Source organism: Gossypium hirsutum, chromosome D06, assembly GCF_007990345.1.
Source record: "Gossypium hirsutum isolate 1008001.06 chromosome D06, Gossypium_hirsutum_v2.1, whole genome shotgun sequence".
Lineage (NCBI taxonomy): Eukaryota > Viridiplantae > Streptophyta > Magnoliopsida > Malvales > Malvaceae > Gossypium > Gossypium hirsutum.
The window spans coordinates 11,009,626-11,035,840 of NC_053442.1; the positions used below are offsets into that span (position 1 = coordinate 11,009,626).

The 26,215-nt window shown below is 31.6% G+C and overlaps 1 protein-coding gene across 4 annotated transcripts; it reads right to left on the reverse strand.

The window, feature by feature from the left end:
* Positions 1–15,085: 15,085 nt before the first annotated feature.
* LOC107901239 (PXMP2/4 family protein 2) lies at positions 15,086–20,918 on the reverse strand. 4 transcript variants are annotated; one of them, XM_016827161.2, is made up of 5 exons: positions 20,494–20,856; positions 18,895–18,986; positions 15,703–15,762; positions 15,525–15,616; positions 15,086–15,457 (listed from the first exon to the last, which is right to left on the reverse strand). In XM_016827161.2, exons 1-5 carry the CDS (start codon positions 20,644–20,646, stop codon positions 15,351–15,353), a joined length of 504 nt encoding a protein of 167 aa, XP_016682650.1. In that variant the 5' UTR covers positions 20,647–20,856; the 3' UTR covers positions 15,086–15,350. The 4 variants fall into 4 exon arrangements, with proteins under 4 accessions (XP_016682650.1, XP_016682651.1, XP_016682647.1 ...); XM_016827162.2 differs by having other exon boundaries at positions 15,235–15,453; positions 20,494–20,854; XM_016827158.2 differs by having other exon boundaries at positions 15,235–15,457; positions 15,525–15,762; positions 20,494–20,852.
* Positions 20,919–26,215: the final 5,297 nt, after the last annotated feature.

The window sequence follows — 26,215 nt, forward strand, 5'->3', positions numbered from 1 at the left end:
CATTGTACAGATTTTGAATATTATTTTTTTTATTGAAAATAGATTCACTGAAGATTCTAAAAATATAAAATTTATCCCATAATTATTTTTGTACAATTTTTGACAATTTTTCAAAGTCAAAATAGGGGATTCCGAACTCATTCTGACTCTGTCTAACTAAACTTCATATATCTCAAAACATATAACTCTTTTGCTTGATCTGTTTCTTTTATGTGAAAGTAGACTCATTCAGATTCAATTTCATATATTGTTCAGCCTCTAATTCAATTTCCACCATTTTTGGTTATTTTTCAAAGTCACACAACTGTTGTTGTCTAAACTGTTTTGTTGCTAAATGTACTCTTTCATAATTTCACTTTTTCACTTTCAATCACAATTCAATTCAAAATTCACTTTTCCATTTCTAAGTCAATATTCAATTCAATTCCACACCTATATTCATTATTCAATTACACTTAGTCAATTTCCCAATGAACACTTCGGAATAAGAACAGATACTCGGTGGATTCAGCATATAGCAACCACCTTATTAATCAATGATGTCCGGTGGAATCAGCACATAGCAACCACCTTATTAATCAATTATGTTCGGTTCACATAGTAGCCTGCCATAGTACTACACATGTGACCATTACCATCCGATACACGTAGTAGCCTGCACATAGTACTACACATGTGATCGAAACTATCCGGTATGCATACTAGACTACACATGCGACCTATCATTCCGGTACACGTAGTAGCCTGCACATAGTACTACACACGTGACCATTACTTTCACTTTTACATAGTGGCCTACACACAGTCCGTGCCACACATGTGATCATTTCTGTCACTTCATTTGTATCCCTTTTTATTCCAAAGGTTCATTCGAGAATTTTTCACTTTTTCTCACTTTTCTTTTTATCGATCAATTTCAATTTCTCATCTTTCTTGATTTATAACAATACATTTAACTTATATAACATTCACACTATTCATTCCAGTCCAAAAATCATACTTTGGTAAAATTACATTTTTGCCCCTAAAGTTTTACAAAATTACGATTTTGCCCCTAGGCTCGTAAAATAATTTTTATTCAATTTCCTTGCATTTTAGGCTTAGCCGAACCATTTTATGACAGTTTCCATTCATAATTTTGACTTATTCACACAATTATGACACATTTTATAACTTTTACAAATTAATATTTTGACATTTTTATCGAAAATTACTTAGTACAAATCGTTTATCACACTCTAAACATTCATATTCTTCCATAGAACATCAAAATACATGCATATTCTCCATGGGTAAATTTTTAAACATCAACTCTAGCTCAAATAAATGGTAGAAATAGGTAAATCATATTACGGTAATCTCAAAAACGTAAAAATCATTAAAAACGAGGCAAGGATGGACTTATTATTGAGCTTGGAAGCTTGAAAACCCTAACCATGGCTTCCCCCTTGCTAAATTCGGCCTTATGGAGAAGATAGACAAAAATTGGCTTTTAATTTTGTTTTTAATTCATTTTAATAACTAAATGACCAAAATGCCCTTAATGAAAAACTTTGGAAACATGCCTAACCATACCCATTTTTGTCCACCAACTTAACCAATGGTCTAATTACCATATAAAGACCTCCAATTTAAAATTTCATAAGAATTGGATACTTCTAACATATAGAACTCAACTTTTGCACTTTTTACAATTTAGTCCTTTTGACTAAATTGAGTGCCCAAACGTCAAAATTTTCGAATGAAATTTTCACAAATCATTTTGTGAAATTGTAGAATATAAAAATATAATGAAAATAATTTTTTTTCTCGTCGAATTTGTGGTCCCGAAACCACTATTCTGACTAGCCCCAAATTCGGGCTGTTACATGTCCCTTAATCTAGCCCTCGAGGTCTTAGAAACACTTGAGAAACGATTCGGGACTACTTCGGAAACATTTGAAACGTTGAGGAAAAAATTAGAAAATTTTAGAAAAATTCAAACTGTAGGGGTCACACGGCCGTGTGGCTGGGCTGTGTGACTCACACAGATGAGACACACGCCAGTGTCTCAAGCCGTGTAACAATCGAAATGGGGACACACGGCCATGTCCCAGCCCGTGTCCGTGCTTGTGTAACTCTCTGAGTTGGGTCACACGGCCAAGCCATACGTCTGTGTGCCAGGCCGTGTGTTAGGCCATATAACTGCCTGACTTGCAACCTTTAAAACCTACAGGGGACAGACGGCTGTGTCACATGGTCGTATGTCACACAGGCTGAGACTCACATCCGTATCTTAGGCCGTGTGGACAAGAAATTGGCCAAAAACAAGCCATTTCAATCACCCATCTCAACCATGTACCTACAAGCAATATACACATATGTTTAAGGTATCAAAACATATCAAAACATGCATAATCCATCCACATGTCATATAGGAACCTCAATCATAGTCAATCACAATCAATATGCCATATAGGCACCTCAATCACAATCAAACAAATATACTTAAATTTATGCCTAATTGGTCATATCTCATCCATACACATCTAATTCAATTCCATATTAAAGCATATCATAATTGACCATATTGCAAACATATCATCACATACCACTTTGGTCATAAGATCATGCATCAACTTGACCATATTTGCACCCAACCACAAGTTATCAAAAGTGCCAAAGTAATACAAATTCAAAACAACATTTACATGCCATAAACATCAACTGGCCATTAAACATAAATCCACCTATACATGCCATTATAACCTTGACCAAAACATCAAAATCTACCGATATAATCACTGGATAGTATGATAGGTCTCCGACAAACTTCCAAACTGATCGAGCTTCCAATACTTTATAAAAAAATGGAAAGAAAATTACGTAAGCATATAATGCTTAGTAAGTTCGTATAACATGAACATAACTTACCATTTCAATGCATAACTTTAAAATTAGACATGATACAATCCTAAGCATCATAAAAGAATACAAGTTAGTGCATTAACACATAATTCACTTGAATTATCACATGATGAGGTAAATTCACATGAACATAATGCATAGCTTCATACTTTCCATAAACATAGATATACATTCATAGATCATTTCATACCTTTCCATAGGTTCATAACATAACCATTGGAACACTTATCGTTCCTTCCCTTTTCATGCCCGTTGAACCACTTAGAATAGTATCGGATACGCGGGAAAGCTCACACAAACTGTGCTAAACATATGGTCGAAACCTACTTTTTCCTTTTCCTTTACATTGTTGCTCACTCGAGCTATAAAATGAGTTTGCTCACACAAGCTGACGGTTGGAATGTAAGCTACACGATGCCACTCACACAAGCTGACAAGTATTTGCAACAAATGCTGAAACTCAACAATCGGTAAGACATTCAGGACCAACACTCGAAACATGGTAACCCTAATGACATGTCATTTGTATCCTATATATTCCTAAGGTTCAAATGGGGCTCGATAGTTGTCGAAACGTTATTGGATTTCCATCATTTCATAACATGATATATAGCACAATACATAAATATCAAAATAATATTACAACGTTATTTAGCATATAAACTTACCTCAATTACGAAGATGTCGAAATAAAATTAACTAATCTAATGCTTTAACTTTTCATCGATCTAGATTCGTACGAGGTTTATCTTGATCTAAATAAACAAATTCAATCTATTTAATACTTATAATATTCAATTTAGTCCAAAATTCATACTTTTGCAAATTTACACTTTTCCCCTAACATTTTAACTTCTTTACAATTTAGTCCTTAAACTCGTAAATTGACATTTATGCAAATTCATCCATATTTCATGGTAGCCGATTTACCTAGGGACTTATACAAACTCATGAAATTCAGAATTTCATAAATTTATCATGGTATTTTACTACTTTTACAAATCAGTCCCTAAATGATAATTTCATCAAAAATCACTTTACAAAACTTGTTTATTTAACAAAAATGACTCATAATCTTTCATTAAACTTAAAAAACCATACAAACATGTTCATGGAAAAACCCTAATCCTTTAATAGTTTTTCAAATTAGTCCTTAGGCTAGCTAGATTAAGCTACAACGACTTCAAAAACATAAAAATCATTATAAACGGGATAAAACTACATACCATGCAAATGGAAATAAGATTGGCCAAAACCTAGCTATTCCAATGGTGATTTTCGATCATGAAAATGAAGAAACAAGAAGATGACATATTTCTTTTGTCTTTAATTTACTTATCAAATTAACTTAATTGTTCATTTACCAAAATATCCTTTTAAAATCATTATAATTTCATCAAAACCTTACCACAAACATCCACTAACAACATAATTGATCTAATTTACAACTAAGTCCACCCACATTTAAGTTTCACAACAATTAGACTCCTTTTACTAATAGAACTCTATTTTTGCACCTTTTACGATTTAGTCCTTTTCACTTAATTAAGCATACAAACGTCAGAATTTCTTAACGAAATTTTTATACGACCTTACTATTAAACCATAAACATTAAAATATTGATAAATAAATATTTAATTGTTGTATTTGTGGTCTCAAAACCACTGTTTCAATTTTACTAAAAACGGGCTGTTACGTAGGGACAACGTCGCGACCACGGGTTTTTAACGTCGCAACGTCGTCATCTTAAAGAGTTTCGTCATGACCTAACAAGATAAGATGACCATGCCGCGATGAGGAAATGGCAAAGTCACAACGTTGTCTAGGAATTTTAAAATGTTATAATTTGGTCTTAATTCAACTTTGGGCTATCAAATGAGCTTTCGTAAGCTCAGATAAAACCTGAAAATGATTACTTAACATAGGATGAATGTGAAATATATTAAATTGTTTGTGTGAAATTAGTCAAAGATTCTTAGATTATATGTATTGTAGATTTAGCCGAACAAGTAACCTCGATAAAAGTAAGCTTGTGTGAGCAATTCAATTATAATCTCAACTTTTGTGAGCAACCTTATTATACAGTAACTTATGTGAGCAATTTATTCACTTGTGAGCCCAAATTTGTATTATTGTTGTCCCATTAGGTGTTACTCAATTGATCGAAAATGGAAATTTAAATGTGAATTAGAAATGAAATGGTAAGCATAAATGTTTGATATGTGATTTTCTATATGATTACATTAAGATATTGATATTATTTATGACTGGGAACATGATTAACATAATTAATTGGTAAAGTTTTTTTTTTATGATTAGATATACCATTATATGTCAAAGATAGCCATGTTGAGTGCCAATTGATTAGTTGAAATTATGTTTAAAATGATTAAGGTACGTGTTGGAGATCAACCCAATTAAGCAACAAGTAACAAAAAATAGCGGAATAAATTGAGAAATTAAACACACAAATTTAACATGGAAAAAATCTTCCAAAGAGGATAAAAAACCACAGGCAAAGATAATTTTACTATAATGGCAAAAGAACGAAAAGTACAAAAGATGGAGATAAAAACTAAACCTTGAAAACCCGAAAACAAAGAACCCTCAAAACATAAACACAAAATTCTTTAAATGTGTTATGAGTTCTAATCTCTAATGGGTGTTATTTCTAAGGTTGTAAAAGAGCCTATTTATAGGCTAAATTCATATGTCAAATAATAAAAAAATAATTTAAACTAATCAATGTTTGATTGAAACAAATAAACAGAGTTTAACTAGAAGATTATTTCTCAAATTTGACTGAAATAGGAATCATACTTAACAAATCTCCACCTTGACTCATATTTCTACAATGCCATCTTTGCCAAAGCCCGCCACGAGCCTATCTTGAACTATGCAAGGAATTAACTGAGTCGAATCTGTGTTTAGAAACTGGAAGACTTCTAGCCTTCGACTTGTACACTGCCAAATCAAAACTAATCCGGGTCTGATTTTCACGAACATAGTGCCCTAACTTTTCAAAACCTGCATCCAAAAGAGAACCTCTTTTCAACGAAACGGTCATACATTTTTCCCTCCTATGATTAAGTTGCCTCCTCCAAACGAGTTGACTTCGTCTCTGTAACGAACGAGGGACGTCCGATTTCACCGGTCACTATAGAACCTTCCAGAATATAAAAACTGCTAGTTCTTTTACCTTTTAACAAAATGAGAGCTCCACGAGATATTTAATATTGCTCGACACGATGTTGATTTTGCATCATTTCAAGTGTAAAATACTCAAGGAGATGAGATTCTTTCGTAAATCAGGTACATACCTGACATCTGAGAGTGTCCTAATCGTCCCATCGTGTGACCTAATTTTAACAGTTGCAATACCAATTACCTTACTAGATGAATCATTTCTCATGCGCACAACTCCACCTTCAATCGAACTGTATATGGAGAACCATTCTCTATTGGGACACATGTGGAAAGAACATCCCGAATCTAGGATCCACTCGGACGTGAGCTTAGTGTTATCGCTCGTTGACACTAACAAGAAATCATCACCGCTTTCATCGGCCAAATTAGCACCAGCTACATCTTTTTCGTTACACTCAACAGTTCTTTTATTTCGTAGTTTATAACAATCTGCTTTGATGTGACCTAACTTTTTACAATAGCGACACTTTTTGTCTCATTTCTTTAATGCTACCAAAACGGAAGCTTACTTATCTACCTTGCTATCAAAATAAAGCTCATTGTCGAGTTTGTATCTACTCAACAAATGACCCTTCACATCTTTGAACGAGAGTTTGTATTTTCCATAAATCAGGGTCTCCTTGAAAGACTTGTATGAAATGTGTAAAGAGCACAATAATAGCATAGCCTGATCTTCATCATCAATATGAACCTTAACGTTCTTTAAATCATTTAAAAGAGTAATGAATTGAATGATGTAATCTCTAATAAGCTCACCTTCATTCATGCGAAACGTAAATAGATGTTGTTTCAACACTAAACGGTTAGCTAGAGACTTAGTTGCATAAAGAGTTTCTAACCTTTTCCACAAGGTGGATGAGGTCTTCTCCATCAACACATCCTGCAATTCCGTATTCGCGAGGCACAATTAGATTGCAGACAAGACTTTTTCATCAAGCTCTTCCCATTCTATTTGATTTAGATTCTCAAGCTTTTTCCCAGTAACAACCTTTTTTAAGCCGGTTTGAACTAGAATTGCCATCATTCGAACTTGCCACAGATTGAAATTTGTCCCTCCATCGAACTTCTCAATTTCAAACCTTGTTGCTGCCATCTCTGAACGAGCTGATCTATGAAAATTGAACTAGCTCTGATACCACTTGTTAGAGATCAACCCGATTGAGCAACAAGTAACAAAAAATAGCGGAATAAATTGAGAAATTAAACACACAAATTTAACGTGGAAAAACCCCTCCAAAGAGGATAAAAACCACGGGCAAATATAATTTTACTATAATGGTAAAAGAATGAAGAGTACAAAAGATGGAGATAAAAACTAAACCCCGAAAACCCAAAAACAAAAAACCCTCAAAACGTAAATACAAAATTCTCTAAATGTGTTATGAGTTCTAATCTCTAATGGGTGTTATTTCTAAGGTTGTAAAAGAGTCTATTTATAGGCTAAATTCATATGTCAAATAATAATAAAATAATCTAAACTAATCAGTGTTTGATTGAAACAAATAAACAGAGTTTAACTAGAAGAATATTTCTCAAATTTGACTAAAATAGGAGTCATACTTAACAGTAAGTTTATTGATTCTAATTGAACTTACTAAGCATTCTCAATACTTATTTTTGTTGATTATTCATTGTAGATTGTCACATTGCAGAACTTGTTGAGCTAGATCAGCGGAGTAGCACACACTATCTTGAGACAATAGATACATGTTCAATTTGATGTCTAGACTATGTGGCATGTACATAAGGACTTTTAGGTTACAAGTGGTCATTTTGGAAGGAAAGTCTTATGTTAGTTGTGGTAATAGGTGATTTTGAACATACCATTTGGTATATATATAGCTTATGGTACATATTTTGGGTTAAGTTTGATGCTAAATGAATGAAAATTTTGTTTTGAGTGGCTTTGTATGTTTTAAATCATCAATTAGACTATATGAATTAGTTAATTTGGAATAGTAAGTTGTGAATGGTTCTATGGTGAGTATATGATTGTAATTGTTTCACAGCATAGTAGCATCTCGTAGCTTGGACCATGTGAATGGGTTAGGTATGAGGTGTTATAGTAAGTGTTGTAATTTCTATTTGAACTTACTAAGCATTTAATGCTTACTTATGGTTATTTTCCTTACATGTAGATCCCTAGATTGTGAAATTCTCGAAGCCAAATCATTGCGGATATCACACTATCAACAAGGCAGTAGAATTATGTTCATTTTGATTCCTAATATTGTGGCATGTATATAGGGTCTTTATTATGTAAATAATCATCTCTACTTGTGAATGCCAATGTCATATTTGTGGCTAAGGTTAAATTCTATATTAAGCTTGATATATAGCCTGGTTTGTTCTTAGTTTTGATAATGTTTGATGCCATTTGGATTCATGATTTCAAGCTTGGATAAGTCTTATATGTTAAAACTTGCAAAATGAAGTAACTTGGTATGTTAAAGTTGGTAAATGGCTTAGATATGTTTATATTTTGATCATGAGTTTTATGCCACTTGAATACTTGGTTTCGAAGGTGTTACAAGCTTGATTCGACATAGTTTGGCATGATATGATGCATTGGTGAATTTGGTATAGGTTTATGTATGTTGAAATGTATTTGGTAGGAAGCATGAAATGTGTACCAAAGTGATTTTTTTGCCAAAACAGGTGTAACATTGCGACAATTAGTCCCCAACGTCATGACTTAAATCGACAGTAAGTGGTGTCGTGACGTCGATATTTCTGAAGTTGCGATGATACTCATTGATTGATTAGATCGCAACATGAAAGCCATGATGTCGTGACGTCAACCCGTAGATTTTTAAAACTTTTCAATTAAGTTCTTACCGACCTCAGGTTAATAGAAAAGCTTTCATAAACTCGTATAAAAGTCAGAAATGATTTTACAACATATCGAGAATGTGATTTATACTTGTAAGCATGCTAGAATGGTTGAATTGTATTGAAATTTGTTGTAGTTACTCTGACAACGAATGTGACATTAACTCGGATCCAACGATCGGGTCTGGTGTTACAGTAATGTTGTTTTATCTCTAAAAATATATATGAAACAAGTTTGAGATCAAATAAACGAATCTAATTAAGTTAAGATAATTTGAGTTGCATTCAAGTTTAAAAAATAATACTTGATGAACTTGAATCGAGAATCAAACTCCTTCGAATTTCTTATTTAAGTTTAATTTAACTCAATTACACTAAATTTGGTTAATTTTATTTTAGGGGCTCTAAAAGTAACGGAAAGTATTAATGGTAACAGAAAATAACGTTATTCGGTTAATTTTATTTTATTCAAAGAGTTTGTGAATGGTAACGGAAAATAACGTTTGATTATTCATACTAATTATATACAGAGATATGAGCCTACATGTCATAGAAACTTGTGAAATAAAATATTAATGCTATAACGTGACATCAACTACTAACTATAACTTAATTTTAAAGTTACCCGCAGAATTTAAAATTCCTAACTTTCAAAAACAAATTTTGAATTTTGAAGCCTTCACAACAAAGTTGCGGATCTTTTTAATTTTTCTAAAAAAAAATTCAGTTTAAGTATTTTTTTTCTTCTTGAAATAATAAAATTCACCAATTAGGTCATTTGACTAACATTTTCAATTAGTATTTAATGGCAACATTGATGTGGCTGTTAATAACTACCACGCCAAGTCAACAAATAATTAAAAAATTAAAAAATTAAAAATAAGTACACAATAAATCTGAACAAATACTTGTCAAGGTTCATTTGAATGTAGACGTCCATCTATTTATTTAAATACATTCTGGAATTATAAAAATTATTTAAAAACCATTAAATTAAAAAATAAAAAAGATAAAATTTATTTAAAAAACAATTTTTAAACTGCTTGTAAACTTTTTAAATACTAATGGTCAACATCAATTAAAAGGTCTACTCAATCAATTTTATTAGTTCATGAGCTCAATTGTGTGTAAAAAATTCGAAGAAACGTAATTGATTTAAATTTTTGAAAAATTCAAGAGATTATTATAACAATAAATTTTTTTTATTAAGGTGGGGCCAATTAAAATTTTTTTTTGATAAAGTAATCGAAGCTAATAATAAAGGGGACCAAAACGAGATAATTATGATATTTACATTAATTATAAAAGAATTAGTTCAAAGTTAAAATTAAATGATTATAGCAAATTATGGTGACTAAATTATCAATGCCGAAATTTTTTAAAATTTACTAGATTAGGCCATTTTTTGGAAGAATTAAGAGAATAGGTTGATCTTACGAAAACGCTTTCAGTTCACTTCCAACTATAAACGTTTTTAGGTGATTTGTTGAAAAACGCTTTCAGATCAGCTGAAAACGCTTTCTGCCACATTAACGCTAAAAGTGCTAGCACCAATATTTTATTTTTCTGATGCCACCTATTAATGTGGAAATAAAACTTACAAAATAGGTCTTTATATAGACCCAATGTCTCATTTTCCTTGTTTTCTTAAGCGATGTGAGATATAAGTATATATAGACTTATAATCCATTTGTAGCTTGTTTCTAGATAATTTAGGATTATTTACTCTTTCAACTAACAACATAAAAATTAAATATAACTTTCTTATGCTGTTAGTTGAAAGAATAAGCAATCTCATATTATTTAGGAACAAGCTACAAATGGATTATAAGTCTATATATACCCACATCCCACATCGCTTAAGAAAACAATGGAAATAAAACTTGGGGGTCTATATAAAAACATGTTTTGTAAGTTTGATTTCCTTAATAATAGGTGGCACCAAAAAATAAAATAAAAATATTGGTGCTGTCACTTTTAGTGTTGATGTGGTAGAAAGCGCTTCTAATTGGAAGCATTTTTTTGCGAATCATCTAAAAATGCTTATAGTTGGACATGTTTTTCTGAATTTTACTTGAAAACGCTTTTAATTGTAAGCGTTTTCGTAAAATCGACCTATACTCGTAATTCTTCTAAAAAACAACCTAATCTAGTACATTTTAAAAATTTTCGGTATTTATTAGTAATTTAGTTAATTATGTAACTATAAGATAACTTTAAGAAATTATATGACAATAATGGGGAATAATTAAAAACACGATAAAACATAAAAAGTATATAAGCATATAAATATGAAGAAATTTATATATAAAAACTTATTCAAGTATGAATATTTATAAAAATTCATGAAAAGAACACAATCATGATATGAATATATAATTCTTTTTCTCAAATTGAATCACTATTGAAACTTTGTAAATTATAAGATGAATTTAAACATGACAAGACAAGAACATACAATTCTTTCTCTAAATTGAGTTGCTATATATGATTAAAGCTCGCAAAATAGGTCTGAGATCGAAAGTTTATCTGTGCTAATTCGAGCCCGTAATGATTAAAATTTGAAAAAATTTGAGCCAGAGAAAATTTAAGTCTGAGAAAATTCGAGCTCGAGAAAATTCTAGCCGAGCTTATTCGAGCTTGAGAAAACTTGTGCATAAAATAATACGAGCCCAAGACCAAACCAAGCCCAAGCTTGAGACCAATCTAAAGCTTAAGCTCAAGATAGATCTGATCTAAAACTTGAAAAATCTAAATGCATGAAAATATATTTTAAATATTATATAATTATATTAAAATTTATAAATAACACTACATCTTTATGTTGAATTATAAATTAAAATAAATTTTAAAACATTAATTATGAATATAAAATTATTTTGGTAAAAGACCTCTCCAATCCCTCTAAAAAAACAAAGCAATTTAATCCTTATCAATTTCGAAAGTGAGCAATTAAAGACAATTTGTCTCGACGTTAATGTTTTCCATCAATTATACGTAATTTTGATTTGTATAATAATAAATTTAACTCTCAAAATTTAGATATTTTGTCAATATGGTCCCGAATTAACAAATTTAGCCTACAACATTTGTGTAAATGTATAAATGTTGAGGCTAAATTTGTTGAATTTTTTATAATCAAGACCAAATTGACAAAACATGTCAACATTAAAGGCTAAATTTGTTGTTATTCCAATCAAAATTATGCACAATTGACGAAAGACATTAACACCATAATTAATTATCCTTAGTTGCTCACTTTGAAAATTGACAGTAATTAAATTGCTCCAAAATTTTAGAGGGACCAATTTGCTTAATTTCAAAATTGAGAGAGACTGTAGAGGTCTTTTTACCAATAATTTTTAATGCAATTATTATATATATAATAATTATTCAAATTTACAAAATTTAAATTTAATGATGATATAAAATATATAATGATAATTAATTTAATGATATGAAAGTCAAATTAAGTCTAAAGAACTTACCAATCAAATTTGCTGATGAAAAATCAAATTTGTATGTACTCATAAGTCATATGAAAAATGAATGCGAAAACCTCTTAAAATAATTTTTCTTGTTAATTTGAGACATTTTGATGAACGTCAACTTGAATTACGAAATTGGTCAAATAACATGACTTTTGTGTTCATTTTTAGCGGGTTTCAAAAATTCAATAGCAAGGCAAAATGAGTTATACAGGGGCACATGGACCAAATTTGGATTTCTTTTATCATATTTTATTTATATTTTAACATTGTATAATATCTTATGATTTTTGTAGTTTGTTAGATTTTTTATTAATTATTGATATTTTTATAATTTTATAATTTTTTTAAAACTTTTAAAATAATAAAGATTATTTTTGTTAATTTTAATTTTTTTTTCAAACTCACAGGTTATATATATTCTAGATAATAATTCAAATAAATAAAATTTATATACCTATCATATAACCATAAATATTATATACGAATTCATGTACATATCATATAATAATATTAATTATGTCAATAAAATTCTTATATATTATATAATTACAAACATTAGATATGATAAACCTTATTTCATTTACAATAAAACATCTATATAAAATTTCTGATTTATATGAAGTGAATTTGTATTGTGTTATTATCATGTAAAAGTAGAATTAATTATTACGTTCTGAATATAATTTATAAAGCATCAAAATTATTTGAATTTATTTAAATCCGTCCGACTCGATCCGATCAGATTTCAAAAAAATCTGAGCCCAAAAAAGTTTCTAACTCGAAAAAAATTCAAGCCCAAGAATGTTTGAACCAGAGTTGACACCTCTATATATAGAGGTGATCATGGGCCGAGCCGGGCCGGGCCCAAACAAAAAATTTAAGCCCGTTTTCTAGGCCCAGGCCCACCCAAAATATGGGCAAAAAATTTGTCCAAGCCCGGCCCGAAATAAAATTGCTAAGCTCGAGCCCGGCCCGGCCCATATTAAATTTTACAACACCAAAATAGCATATTTTAAAAAGAAAATATCATATTAAATTTTAAAAAGTATATTTGATTAAAAATAAAAAAAAATATATTTAATATATAATTCGGGCCGGGCTGGGCTCGAGCCAAAAAAGTTTTACCCGAGGCCCGACCCGTTTTCTAAACAGGCCTCGTTTTTTTCCCAAACCCATATTTCAGGCTTATATTTTTACCCGAACTCTCTTATTTTTCAGGTAAGCCGTCGGGCTGAGCCGGATAGCCTAACCCATGATCACCTCTATCTATATATATGATAACTTATGTAAAAGTTACAAAAACTTAACTTATACATAACATGTATCCAAAAACGTGTCAAACTCTACATAAAATAAATTATTAGCATGTAAGATTATATTTATAATATTCTAAACCCACAAAAATAACATGAATATAAACATGGTATGAAAAATTAACATGAATGGATCATGAATACATGAATGTGGCAAAATGGACACTATTACAATAACTCTTAATTTTTTGTTTCATGTATCTTCGATATATATATAATATTTTATATAAATTTTGGCACATTAATAATTTTTATGTAGATTTTAACAAATTTGTTTATTTACATTATTTCAGTCAAATTATGTTATTTACATTATTTTAATTTGATCAATTTTAATCCTTGTAACATTAGGATTTTGAAGTTTCAATCATGACATAAATGATAGTAGTTAAATTTGTTTGGTTATATTCTACTATCAATATTATTCTATGCGTAAAGTTGTAGATTTAATTCATATTCTCCAATTAGAGTATTTTTAGTTTCTTATACTTTTCAAATTTTCAAATTTTAGTTTTGACGCAAACAATAGCCATTCATTAACTGACTTTTTTGTGAATAATATGTGAAAATAACAAATTGTATGGTATTACACATGTAATAATATGTTGGCCCTATTAAATTTTAGAAATAGCAAAATTTAATAAATTTAACATCAATCATTCGGAACTAAAGATAACCAAATTAAAATGCACAAACTAAATTTACAATTTACACTAATAATAGAATTTAATTTGATTATTTCTCATATTGAATTTCTATTGTATAATTATGATAGATTAGAATTTGTAATTTCTAATTAACCATATCAAATAACTCTAAATTGTGTCATACATCATACAATACATAAAGTAGAATTTTACTGTTCGATTTTAAACAAAGGTCTCCCACGGGTTTCTCCAACTCAATACCGGTGGTTCATTCTTGGGAAATTCGGGAACAGAGGGGCAGGTTGCATCATTCGAGACTAGGAGGGTCCGGCATATCCCGAAGGTCAAGCCCTTCAAAATGGTCTCAGCCGACGCTATTACATTTATTAATTTCATTAATAATGACAATCAAATGCTCATGCAGGACGCTCCTTGATGATTTCCAAAGTGCAACATTAAAGCATATCTTTAGAGAAGGAAATCGGACATTTTGGCTTAGATTGGAACCTCCGATTACTAAAATGTTGGATTTTGGTTTTGTTACTACTGCCATGAGCCCCCATTATGTAGTAAAGATATTTTATTTTCTGATGTAGGGAGAAGCTAATCCCGTACTGTGGACTTCTAATTTCAATTTTACTTGCTCCTCATCAAAAAACAACAAAATAGAGTTATTAAACATTTAAATTAAAAACATTCTTTAAGTTTATTGCAAATTATCAGTTCAAATATAGTAACATGCAACGCATTCATATTGGATACAACATGAATTGCATATTTGAGTGAAGATTTGGTAGCAATATCAGTCTAATCCAATCACTCTCCAAATCCCAATATCTAAAACCCCTGGTTCGGGGTTCTTCATTAATTCTTTCAACAGTACATGTATATTCTGTTGTACACTTGGGAATCTGATCAGTAAGATGTAAAAGAAAGTGAAAAGAAAAAAAAATCATAACCTGCCTTGGCCTCCACCTTCTTTCATGGAGGTAAAAGAAGTAAACCTTTGTTTCCAGGGAGCATCCTTTTGTTGTTCAATCCATGACAAAAAGGCACTGTCTAACAAGCAGAAGATATTAACATAAAGGAGTTGGTATCTAACTGGAACATAACGGAAATTCGCAACCTGAACGATTGGCCAAACGCCACCTTCCAATATCAAGGCTGGGAGGAAGTCTCTCTTCACGTCTTCCTTCACTTGAGCAGTGCTTTTTCCGGCTGAAAACCCCATATATGTGAAAAACACAAACAAGTCAAAGGGGCCAAAGATAAGGCCATCCATAGCAACTTTTGCAGCAACAAACCTCGCTGACTTTGGGCGCAGTAGAAGCCTCATCTTTATAAATTTGTCCAACCCTTCATACCTACATGAAGAAAGGATTACAGTTGTAAGCAGCTGCAAGATTTACTTACCAATCTTACAAATCAAAACCCAGTTCTAAGAGTTTGGTAGAGTCCGGCAAGATTTTATCAAATGTATCAAGGCAACATGTTTGGAATCTCCTAGATGTAGAATTTTACTGTTCCTATTGGGGAATGACCCGTATAAACAACGAAAAAGAAGGAATAGAGAAAATTAGACACATAAATTTATGTGGAAAATCTTCTCTAATCAAGAGGATAAAAAACCACGAGCAAAAGAGTCTTCACTAATGAACAAACAATCAAAGAGTAAAGATGAAATTCAAAACAAACCTTAGACCCGAATACAAAACTCTCTGGCTAAAACACGAAATTTCCTTAAAGCTATCTAAAACTCTCTCATGATTTTTTTCTCTAATATTACATTATGATCTTAACTTTTTTTAGGGTTACCAAGGCCCTTTAAATAAGTTAAAGATTAGAATTCTAATATCTCTAGTGTAACCAGAGTTTAACTGGGAAAAGTAACTCTATTGAGAATTTAATTACGTAGCTGTTTTAAGTTTGGAATTCGTCGAGTCGTCCCAGGCTCCTTGTTACAACGTCGCCTCTGTTTCGAACGTCATCGCATCGTTGCAATGTCTTGTGATTCCTCATCACGACGTCGTCTCTACTTTGACTGAAAAATGCAAGACACACTCCACAAATCTCCACATTGACTCGTTTTTTAATGTCTCATTTGCCGAACCCCGTCATGGGCCTAACTTGATCTTTTTAAGTTACTAACCAAGTCCAAACGATGTCTGAACTTGAAAACTAGAAGACTCTTATTCAAAACGATCATACCTTTCTTGCTCATATAACCAAGTCACATATGCCACAACCAAGTTGACTCCAACTCTGTAGTAGACGAGGAAATTGCTGCTGCACCAGTCACTGTTAAACCCTGTAGAATATATAGACTGACAGTGATTCTACAATCGTTCGAGTCTAACATACCTAGGGAGATGAGATTTTTCTATCAGGTACATACCTGATATCTAACAGAATTCGGATAATCCCGTCATACATCCTGATTTGAATGGTACCAATACCGATTATCTTATAGGGTAAATTATTTCCCATAAGCACAACTCTATCTTCAACTAGACTATATGTGGAATACCAATCCTTGTTTGGACACTTATGATAAGAACACCCCGAATCCAGGATCCATTTAGAAGAAAACTTGGACCTTTCAATTGTAGACACCAGCAACAAATCATCACCCTTGTCCTCAACCACACTAGCATCAACTACCTCAGTTTTTTGCTTTCCTTTCTCATTACTCTCAACAGCCCTTCCGTTTTTATTTTGTAACTTATAACACTCTGCGTTAATATGACCCAACTTTTTATAGTAGCCACAGGTCTTCTCTCGATTTCTCGACCTTGATTTCGACCTACACCTGCTCTGACTTGAATCCTTGGACTGTTGTCTACCTCTTGCAACCAAAACTGAGGTTTGCTCATCTGACTTGCTATTCGAATCTAGGTCATTGTCGAGTTTATCTTTACTTAACAAGTTTCCTTTCACATCCTCGAATAAGAGTTATCTCTACCATAAATCAGAATTTTCCTGAAAGTCTTGTATGAATGGGGCAAAGAGCAACATAGTCTAATCTTCATCATCTATATTAGCCTCGACATTTTTCAGATCATTCACGAGAGAAACAAATTCACTGATGTGAGCCCTAATGGACGCACCTTCGGCCATACAGAACATGCACAAGCGTTGTTTCAACACTAATCGATTAGTTAGAGGCTTTGTCGTGTAAAGGGTTTCTAACTTTCTCCGTAAGCCAGATGCTGTTTTCTCCATAAGCACCTCCTGCCAGGGATTTAAATAGCGGTCCGTTACCGAAATAGCGGCCGTTATATAGCGGTAGCGGACCGTCCGAAACTGCTACTGCCGAAACCCGCTATACCCGCAATACACAATAAGTAATGTAAAATTCACGACCGCGATACCTGCAATGACCGCAATAGCATCCGTTATGTCCGCAACCGCGATAAACGCAATGCGACCGAAAACGCGACCGCGACCGCAATTTAAATCCCTGCCTCCTGCAACACATTGTTCGTGAGACATAACTGAATTGCAGACAGAGCATTCTCATCAAGCTCATCCCATTCCGACTAATCCGAATCTGCGAGCTTTTGCCCTATAACGACTTTCTTTAGGTCATTTTAAACTAGTATTGCAGTCATCCGAACTTGTCATAAACTGAAATTTGTAATCCCATCGAACTTCTCGATATCGAATCTCACTGTCATCATCTCTAAACGGGTTGATTGCGGAACCCTAACTAAATTCTGATACTAGTTTGTTGAGGATCGACTCGTATAAACAATGAGAAAAGAAGGAATAGAGAAAATTGGGTACACAAATTTACATGGAAAAACTCCTCCAATCAAGAGTATAAAAAACGAGTAAAAGAGACTTCACTAATGAGCAAACAATTGAAGAGTACAAAATGGAGAAATTCAAAACAAACCTTAACCCCGAATACAATGTTTTTTCTCTTTAATGTTATGTTATGATCTTCACTTTTTCTAAGGTTACTATGGCCTTTTAAATAGGCTATGATTAGAGTTCTAATATAACTATAACATCTCTGTTGTAATCAATGTTTGACTGAGAAAAATAACCCTACTGAGAGTTTAATTACGTAGCTACTTTAAGTTTGGAATTCGTCGCGTCGTTGCGACGTCCCAGACTCCTCTTTGCGACGTCACATGATTCCTCATCACGATGTCGCCTTTGCTTTGACTCTAGTTTGACCGGAAAATGCGACACACTCCACAGTTTCAACATAGAAATTTGGACTCAATAGAGACCTTGAATTTCTTGGATGCATCGCAATCATCAGAAAATAATATAATTTGATCCATCATCACATATAGAAACATAATCTCTCACTAACCATCAAATGCTCCACAATAACTCCTTTGAAGCTTTTAATTTTTTGATGTTTGAGAACAAATTCTGTCTAATTTAACAGTGTTCTATACGCAGCCAAGTATAGTTCAGAAGAAAAACAAAAATAATGTTGATTAATCGACAGGAAAGATAAAAAAAGGATGAAAACAGACCAGAAGTGTCCAACTGGTCCAACAAAGCCAAATCCAAACATACTTGTGACAGCTACCCTTTTCCAGTTGATTTTAAATTCATTATCATCATCCTGTCAAATGAAACACCAATCATTGTCTTACTAGTGCAAAAGGAGCTGTTTTATTCAGAATCCAGCTTCAGCAGAGATGCAATAAAAACTATAATTTCTGAAGATGCAATCATGGTGCTAACAAAATAATGGACAATGGGTACAAGGACATAATATGCAAAATGCATGACAATTAGTTTACTCATCAATTAGGAATAATATTTATTACTTGATATCATGACACAAGAACCATCAAACAGAAGAAATTGGTTGCTTAAAGTGTATGAAATAATTCGAAAGCACAAAACATGCACTGATTACTTCTATTGCCTTCTATGTGGTTCCCCTATGACCTAATGGAATACCTTATAAGCAAACAGTAAGCATTAAGTGGAGAGTGCTGATCAGGAATTTGCCATTAAATTACGAATACCCCAAAATTAGTTAACCCGAAAGTATGAGAGCAACCCCCGAAGAAAACCCTTAATATCGACAGCTTAACCAAGATGATCTTGGTACAGAAGTAGGAAATTATTTCGACAGTTCAATTAAGTAAACTTATAAGCAAGTATTTTTTTTATGCTTGCTATGAAACTTGAGGAAACTGTAAACTGTTATGAGTCTGTAAGATGCATGAAACACAAAGATCAACCAACTCTTATAAACAATTATTTGGGAAAAAAAGTCAACTGCTCAGAACAACACAAGTTTTGAAGAACTCTGTCACAGCAATTCTATTCATATTGCCAACAAGATATGGCTGAATTTTCTAATGTCGGAATAAACTAGAAAATGAGTGAGGAAAACCTCAAACATATATCAAATACTAAGAAATGCACACCATGGCATCATTAAATCCATTTTGACCATAAACCATGGGTATGCACTATGCAGTGATGCTAAGTTAGACAAATTTCAGTTTATGAGCAGTAGAACAGTAGGAAAAAAATGGAAACCACAACAAAAAGAGGGAAGAAAACAGTGGGCATGCTTTCCTTAACAGCTCTATCTCAAGTGAATCCTTGTAGCTCACTAGGATGTCTTACGGACGTAAATTGCACACACCATCCAAGACAAATGTTAGCTTAGTTTGCATTACTGAAACGGAGCCAATTTACCATCTCTTCTGGTAATGCCATATGGAACATTGCCATTACAAGATTGAATTTTCATTACCACTTGAAAATCAATGCTTTAATTATCCCTCAAACATTATCAACCAATAGCCCTCAATCAAAGATGAGCTATGAACATCAATAAAGGATTTGGGGGCAATAATGCTAAAGCTATATGAATAAAATGGGAATATATCCCAAACAAAAATCATAATCAAAGATGGAAATAACCCACAAGAAATCAACATAAAATCAGAACATGCAGACACCCAATTCCAAAACAAAAGTAAGAATAAAGTGTACCCAAAAGCTCAAATAGATACAATCAGGCATAAGGGAAAAAAAGGTAAAAACAAGAGGAAAATGAGAGGAGAAAAAAAGAGGGTTGTTGGGGATTGGAAAAGGATGCGTACTTTATGATATTGAAGGCGTTTCTTTGCGGTGGAATGGGTGATGTATTGAGCAGCAACATCCCCAATGCCCCAAAGGAAACCTGAGCTGATAATTTGTGTTTTTACAGGATGAAGAGATAAACAGCTCTGGTACCACTTCCATATCCTCAACATTTTATCCAAAAAACCCACAGAAATTGAAGAAATAAAAGAAAGGAGTTATTATTAGAGGGTAAAGGGAGAAACTGGGGACTAAAACAGAGAAAATTTGGAACCCATGTCCTACTGACGACCACCATGCCTATCTCCATGACTCATCATCTCATTCATTTCAATGAATTTCTCTTTTGGGTGTTTTTGGCTGACTTGGACAGCTATTCAAACATAAAAGATTGGGATTTTTCTTTTTTTCATTAATTTGTATTAATAACACAACTAATCTGACTGATTATCAAAATAATAATTAAAGATTCCTTTTATTTTCTTTATAAAGATTGTACTCGTAATTTGTTTTTATCCGATTAATTATTAATTTTACTTTTCCGCTGAAATGTTATTCAAAGCGCGTATAGACAGTAATATAAAATCAAAATGGGGTATTAAATTGAAAATAAATATTGTTTCTAGTAATGGTTTAGGTGTATATTCAATTGCAAGTGATGTGGGTTCACCTATTGCCGGTGGCTAACAAAAGGAATTCAATGCATTTTTCAATTTTTATTTTGAATATGTTAATTAATCAGGTTTCTTTTAAATATATACCCCTTTAATCAATTTTTTTAATAATTACATATTGGAGAGGGATGAGATTATTAGGAGTTTTTTCTTTTTTTGGTTTGTAACATTTGTTATATCCTCATCCATATGTGCACATGTGACAAGTCAAGAAAACGTACGAAAAAATAAGTCAATCATAGATAGTTGGAAGGTCACATTTGAGCTCAACCTTTCAACATGACTATCTGTGTAATTGATGGTCTAGTCTCCATTGGAAACATGAAGTTGTTGGTTACCAAATACTACACACCACGTAAGCGTAATTACTTTACCCCGTTAAAAGCAGAATGAATGACAAGATTTCCAACCACAGATATCCTCGTCCTATCAAAGACATCCCTCCTACCTAGATAGCAAATCCAATATGTTAACTTCATCTTACATGAAATTTCTACCTATAAATACATTCAAGAACGATGAAAAAAGAGATTAACCCTTCAAAAATACTAAATCTACACTCTATCAACACTCTTTCAATCCTTAACCTTTACGTCATCTTTACCACCACTCTTCATAATCTTTAAATCTCCACCCTAATTGGGTCAACCCATCTTTATAATAATCACTATCCTCTCCTCATATTCAACACAATATCAACAAAATTATTTGGAGTTTAACCTTGAATTTTGATATAAAGAGACAACACCTTGTGACTCCACCATGGATATATCCACCACTTTAATCAGTATTTTAATTGATGTTTTTGTAAGCTTTTAGCCCACGAATATTAGCAAAAAGAAAGTGGGTGATAATACTACTTTGAATTTTTTTCCCTTCGTTTCTAATGATTGATAAGTCATTTACAATCTTTAATTTTGTTTTAAAAACAATTAAAATAATCACATGCTATGCTAAACTATGGACATGCGTATTTTAGATATTAGGGCACGTTTGGTTCGCTGTATTGGAATAGAGGCGTAATAGCAAATAAATTATTTGGTTGAATGTAATGGAATAGAGGCGTAATAGTATTCTTGTGTTTGGTTGAATGGAATGAAGGTGTAATAGCATAAGGAAAAAAATTAAAATGACTAGAATACCCTTAGCAGAAATTTGTTTAGATAAATGATTATTGTTATTGTTATTAAATTTTAATAAGATTATTAATATCAGTAATAAATAATTTAATCATATTTTAACATAATTATTATTAAATATATTTTAATTAAATATATAATTTAATAAAATTCTTAATAATCAATATTCTTATATGAATTTACTCAAATCATAATATATGATACTATAAAATATAATTTAAGCTAATTATTATTAAATATATTTTAATTAAAATATATGATTTAATAAAATTCTTAATAATCAATATTCTTATATGAATTTACTCAAATCATAATATATGATACTATAAAAAATAATTTAAGCTAATTATTATTAAATATATTTTAATTAAAATATATGATTTAATAAAATTCTTAATAATCAATATTCTTATATGAATTTACTCAAATCATAATATATGATACTATAAAATATAATTTGAAATAATTATTATTAAATATATTTTAATTAAAATATATGATTTAATAAAATTCTTAATAATCAATATTTTTATATGAATTTACTAAAATCATAATATATGATAGTATAAAATATAATTTGAAATAATTATTATTAAATATATTTTAATTAAAATATATCATTTAATAAAATTTAAAATAATTATTAGTAATAAATTTTCTTATATGAATTTGTATAATTTAATATAATTATTATTAAATATAATTTAATAATAATATATAATTTCATAAAAATTTTCTTATATGAATTTATATAATTTAAAATAATTAATATTAAATATAATTTAATAATGATATATAATTTCATAAAATTCTTGATAATAAATTTTCTTATATGAATTTATATAATTTAAAAAATTAATATTAAATATAATTTAATAATGATATATAATTTCATAAAATTCTTAATAATAAATATTCTTATATGAATTTACTAAAATCATAATATAACTTGAGAATTATATTCTGCATAAACATAATTAACTTATATTAAGAAAATGTTAGATGAAAATAAAATTCTACATCATAATCCATATGTTATATACTTTTACAACATCAAAAAGTTTGAACATTGATTTTTAATGGTCAGAAAGAAATCTTCTGACCCATTCCAATCGCGCAGCAGAAGGTAAACTAAAGAAAATGAGCATTTGAGTTGGATGATCTGAAATTTTACTCCAAGCTCGATATCGCTCATCGACGGTTAAACCTTCAATTTCCCATAAGGTTGAATATAAATTTGTAGCTTTCTCTTGGATGATCTGGAATTCTTCTGACTTCTGCTGAACTACCACATCGGAGGCAATACTCCTACTGATTTGATTGCCAATGGCCCGTATGTTTTCGGCCAATAAAGTGGCAGCCTCATTAAATGAAGAAGACATATTATCACGAGCATCAGATTTCTTTTTTTTCTTGTTTGAAGATGAGGAACCCCCTTGGTCTTTATCTCCTCGCGGCTCCATAGCAGAAACATCCATGTCATCCAAAGAGACGTCAGCTTCGTAGTCATAGAATGAGTTTCTCTTTTCATTCATACCTGTAGTAGGTACATCCTCAGCATTTATTTCTTCAAGAACATCAGCAGCTGTTTGAGCATCTTTCCCAGTTGCTCGATCTCTTGCGTATATGGCAGTAAGATGGTCGTAGTAAGGGAAAGTACGATGTCTGAATTGAGAAGTTTCTTTGTGACTCTAAAAAAAATGAGGAAATCATATTAGTTATAAGTTTGGTAAAAATAAGATAATAAAGACTTGAAATAATTCTTACCTTTAAATAAGAGTCCCAAACCACATCTTCAACAACAACGAGCTGCCTATGCTCGTCCCAACCAAAACCGCTATTGTTTTGACCATTAAGCATGTCATAGACGATTGACCACTCCCTTTTTAGTTACCTAATCCTCGATTCAATATTAGGTTTCGCCTTCAACATTGCATTTGGTAAAGCCTTTTCTAGCATTTTTTCCAAATTATTTAAATAACTGGCTTTGAACCCGGTATTAGCATTAAATGTTCCAACATTGTGCAAGCCCACCATGGAGGAAACCAATGCTGCATCTTCTTCTGGAACCCATATTCTTTTGGTTCTTCGAGAAGCTTGAGAAGAAGCACTTGATTGTGGAATACCTGACATAATTATCTTAAGAAAAAAAACAAATTATATTAATTACTATTAATATCATGAATCAAAAGGTGAACACTTTATAAAATTATAATTAAGTTCAATATCATGAATCAAAAGCTCAATACTAAATTTAAAAACACATGCTGAATGAAAAGAAATTAAATTATAATTCAACAAGTTTAGTACAATACAAAAATCAATTCAAACACCACATTACTAAACCTAACTAATTTCTAGATGCTTGCCATTCATTGAACATTTTGTTGGCTAGTTTCATCCTCCAAGTAGCCCAAGCATCCGATGGATGAATATTTGCGATATTCGGTTCATCATCGTCCACCACATTACTAGGTAATCCTTCTCCCACATCCGCTTCAATATGATCAATATCATATGGGTTCGAATAAAATTATGGAGCAAACAACATGCAATAATAATTCTATTGTGCACCCTTACAAGATAGAATGATGGACTCCTAAGTATTCTCCATCTAACTTCTAATAACCCAAAGCATCTTTCAATAACATTACGTGCTGAGGCATGTTTCATATTAAAAAACTCTTACGGAGAACTTGGCTGATAACCTTGACGCCACTCGTTCAAATGATATCGTTGTCCTCTAAAAGGTGTTAAAAATCCCTCACAGTTTGTGTATCCAGCATCAACTAGATAATAACAACCTATAAAATAATTTTTTTTAAATGATTAATTCAGCAGAAAAAGTTTGATCTTAATGAATAATTCAAAGTCCTCTAACTATCCACTTTACCATGAGGAACTTTTAGTCCATGTCTTCTACTAATGGCATCTCGAAGAACCCGTCCATCAGCAACTGAACCTTTCCAACCAGGAAGAACATAAACAAATTGCATATCAGGTGTACAAACACCTAGCATATTTGTTGCTATGTCACATTTTCGCGTTCGATATCTAGGTTTATCAACTATTGGAACCCTAATCTTGATGTGGATTCCATCAAGAGCACCTAAGCAATTCTATATCACATGATTTAAAACCTTAAGTTAGAATACTAATTTGAATCTAAATCAACTAAATGTTGTACAAGCTATATATAAAACTCAGTCCAATACCTTAAACCATTTCCACCTTGTGTCAGAAGAATCAGCTGTAATTGGCTCCGCCTTTTTAAATAACACATCTTGTAAGCGTATGACAGCATTTAGAACACTATGAAATGCTCTGCTAACAGTTTCCCCGGACCTTCTAAAGTGATGCTTGATAACTCGATTTTTCAGGTGATGGGAGATGATATGTAAAAACATTGTCACTTGCTCATCAACAAGCATGTTTCTGGATGACTTCAATCCCCCTAACGATTCTAACATCTCACACAGTTTAAAAAAGGCAGTTCTATTCATCCTAACTTGTTCAATACAGGTCTTGTCACTAGCATATACAAGCCTTTTCACATAATCCCGTTTTGCATAAAAATCTAAGGTATAAGACCTAATCATTGGTCTATAAGTATGTAGGCTAAGGCTGGCACCCATTGTAAATAAGAACCAAATCGCAATTCTACAGATTTCCAACCATATTATCAATGCAATACCAATTCCTTTATGCCTCACAATTTGTGCAATTAAAGGTAGACGAGCCATTACTGCAACATATTAAAATTAGAACACACTATCAAAGTATTGAAGTTGCAATTACACATTATCAAATAAAAATAAACAATACAAATTTAGAACACACGAAGCAAAAAAGTATCTATTAAATGATATCGTTGCAACTTTAATTTCATTTCTTTATCAATCACCCATACCATAAAGAAAGAAAATATA

What these genes read in the sequence shown, in the direction of transcription:
- LOC107901239 (XM_016827157.2), bottom strand. Translation starts at nt 20,646, where the DNA reads ATGTTGAGGATATGGAAGTGGTACCAGAGCTGTTTATCTCTTCATCCT. An exon ending in AACGCCTTCAATATCATAAA is followed by an intron (nt 18,987 to 20,493) that starts GTACGCATCCTT and finishes TTCATTTGACAG; the next exon opens with GATGATGATAATGAATTTAA. An exon ending in GGACCAGTTGGACACTTCTG is followed by an intron (nt 15,763 to 18,894) that starts GTCTGTTTTCAT and finishes TTCTTCATGTAG; the next exon opens with GTATGAAGGGTTGGACAAAT.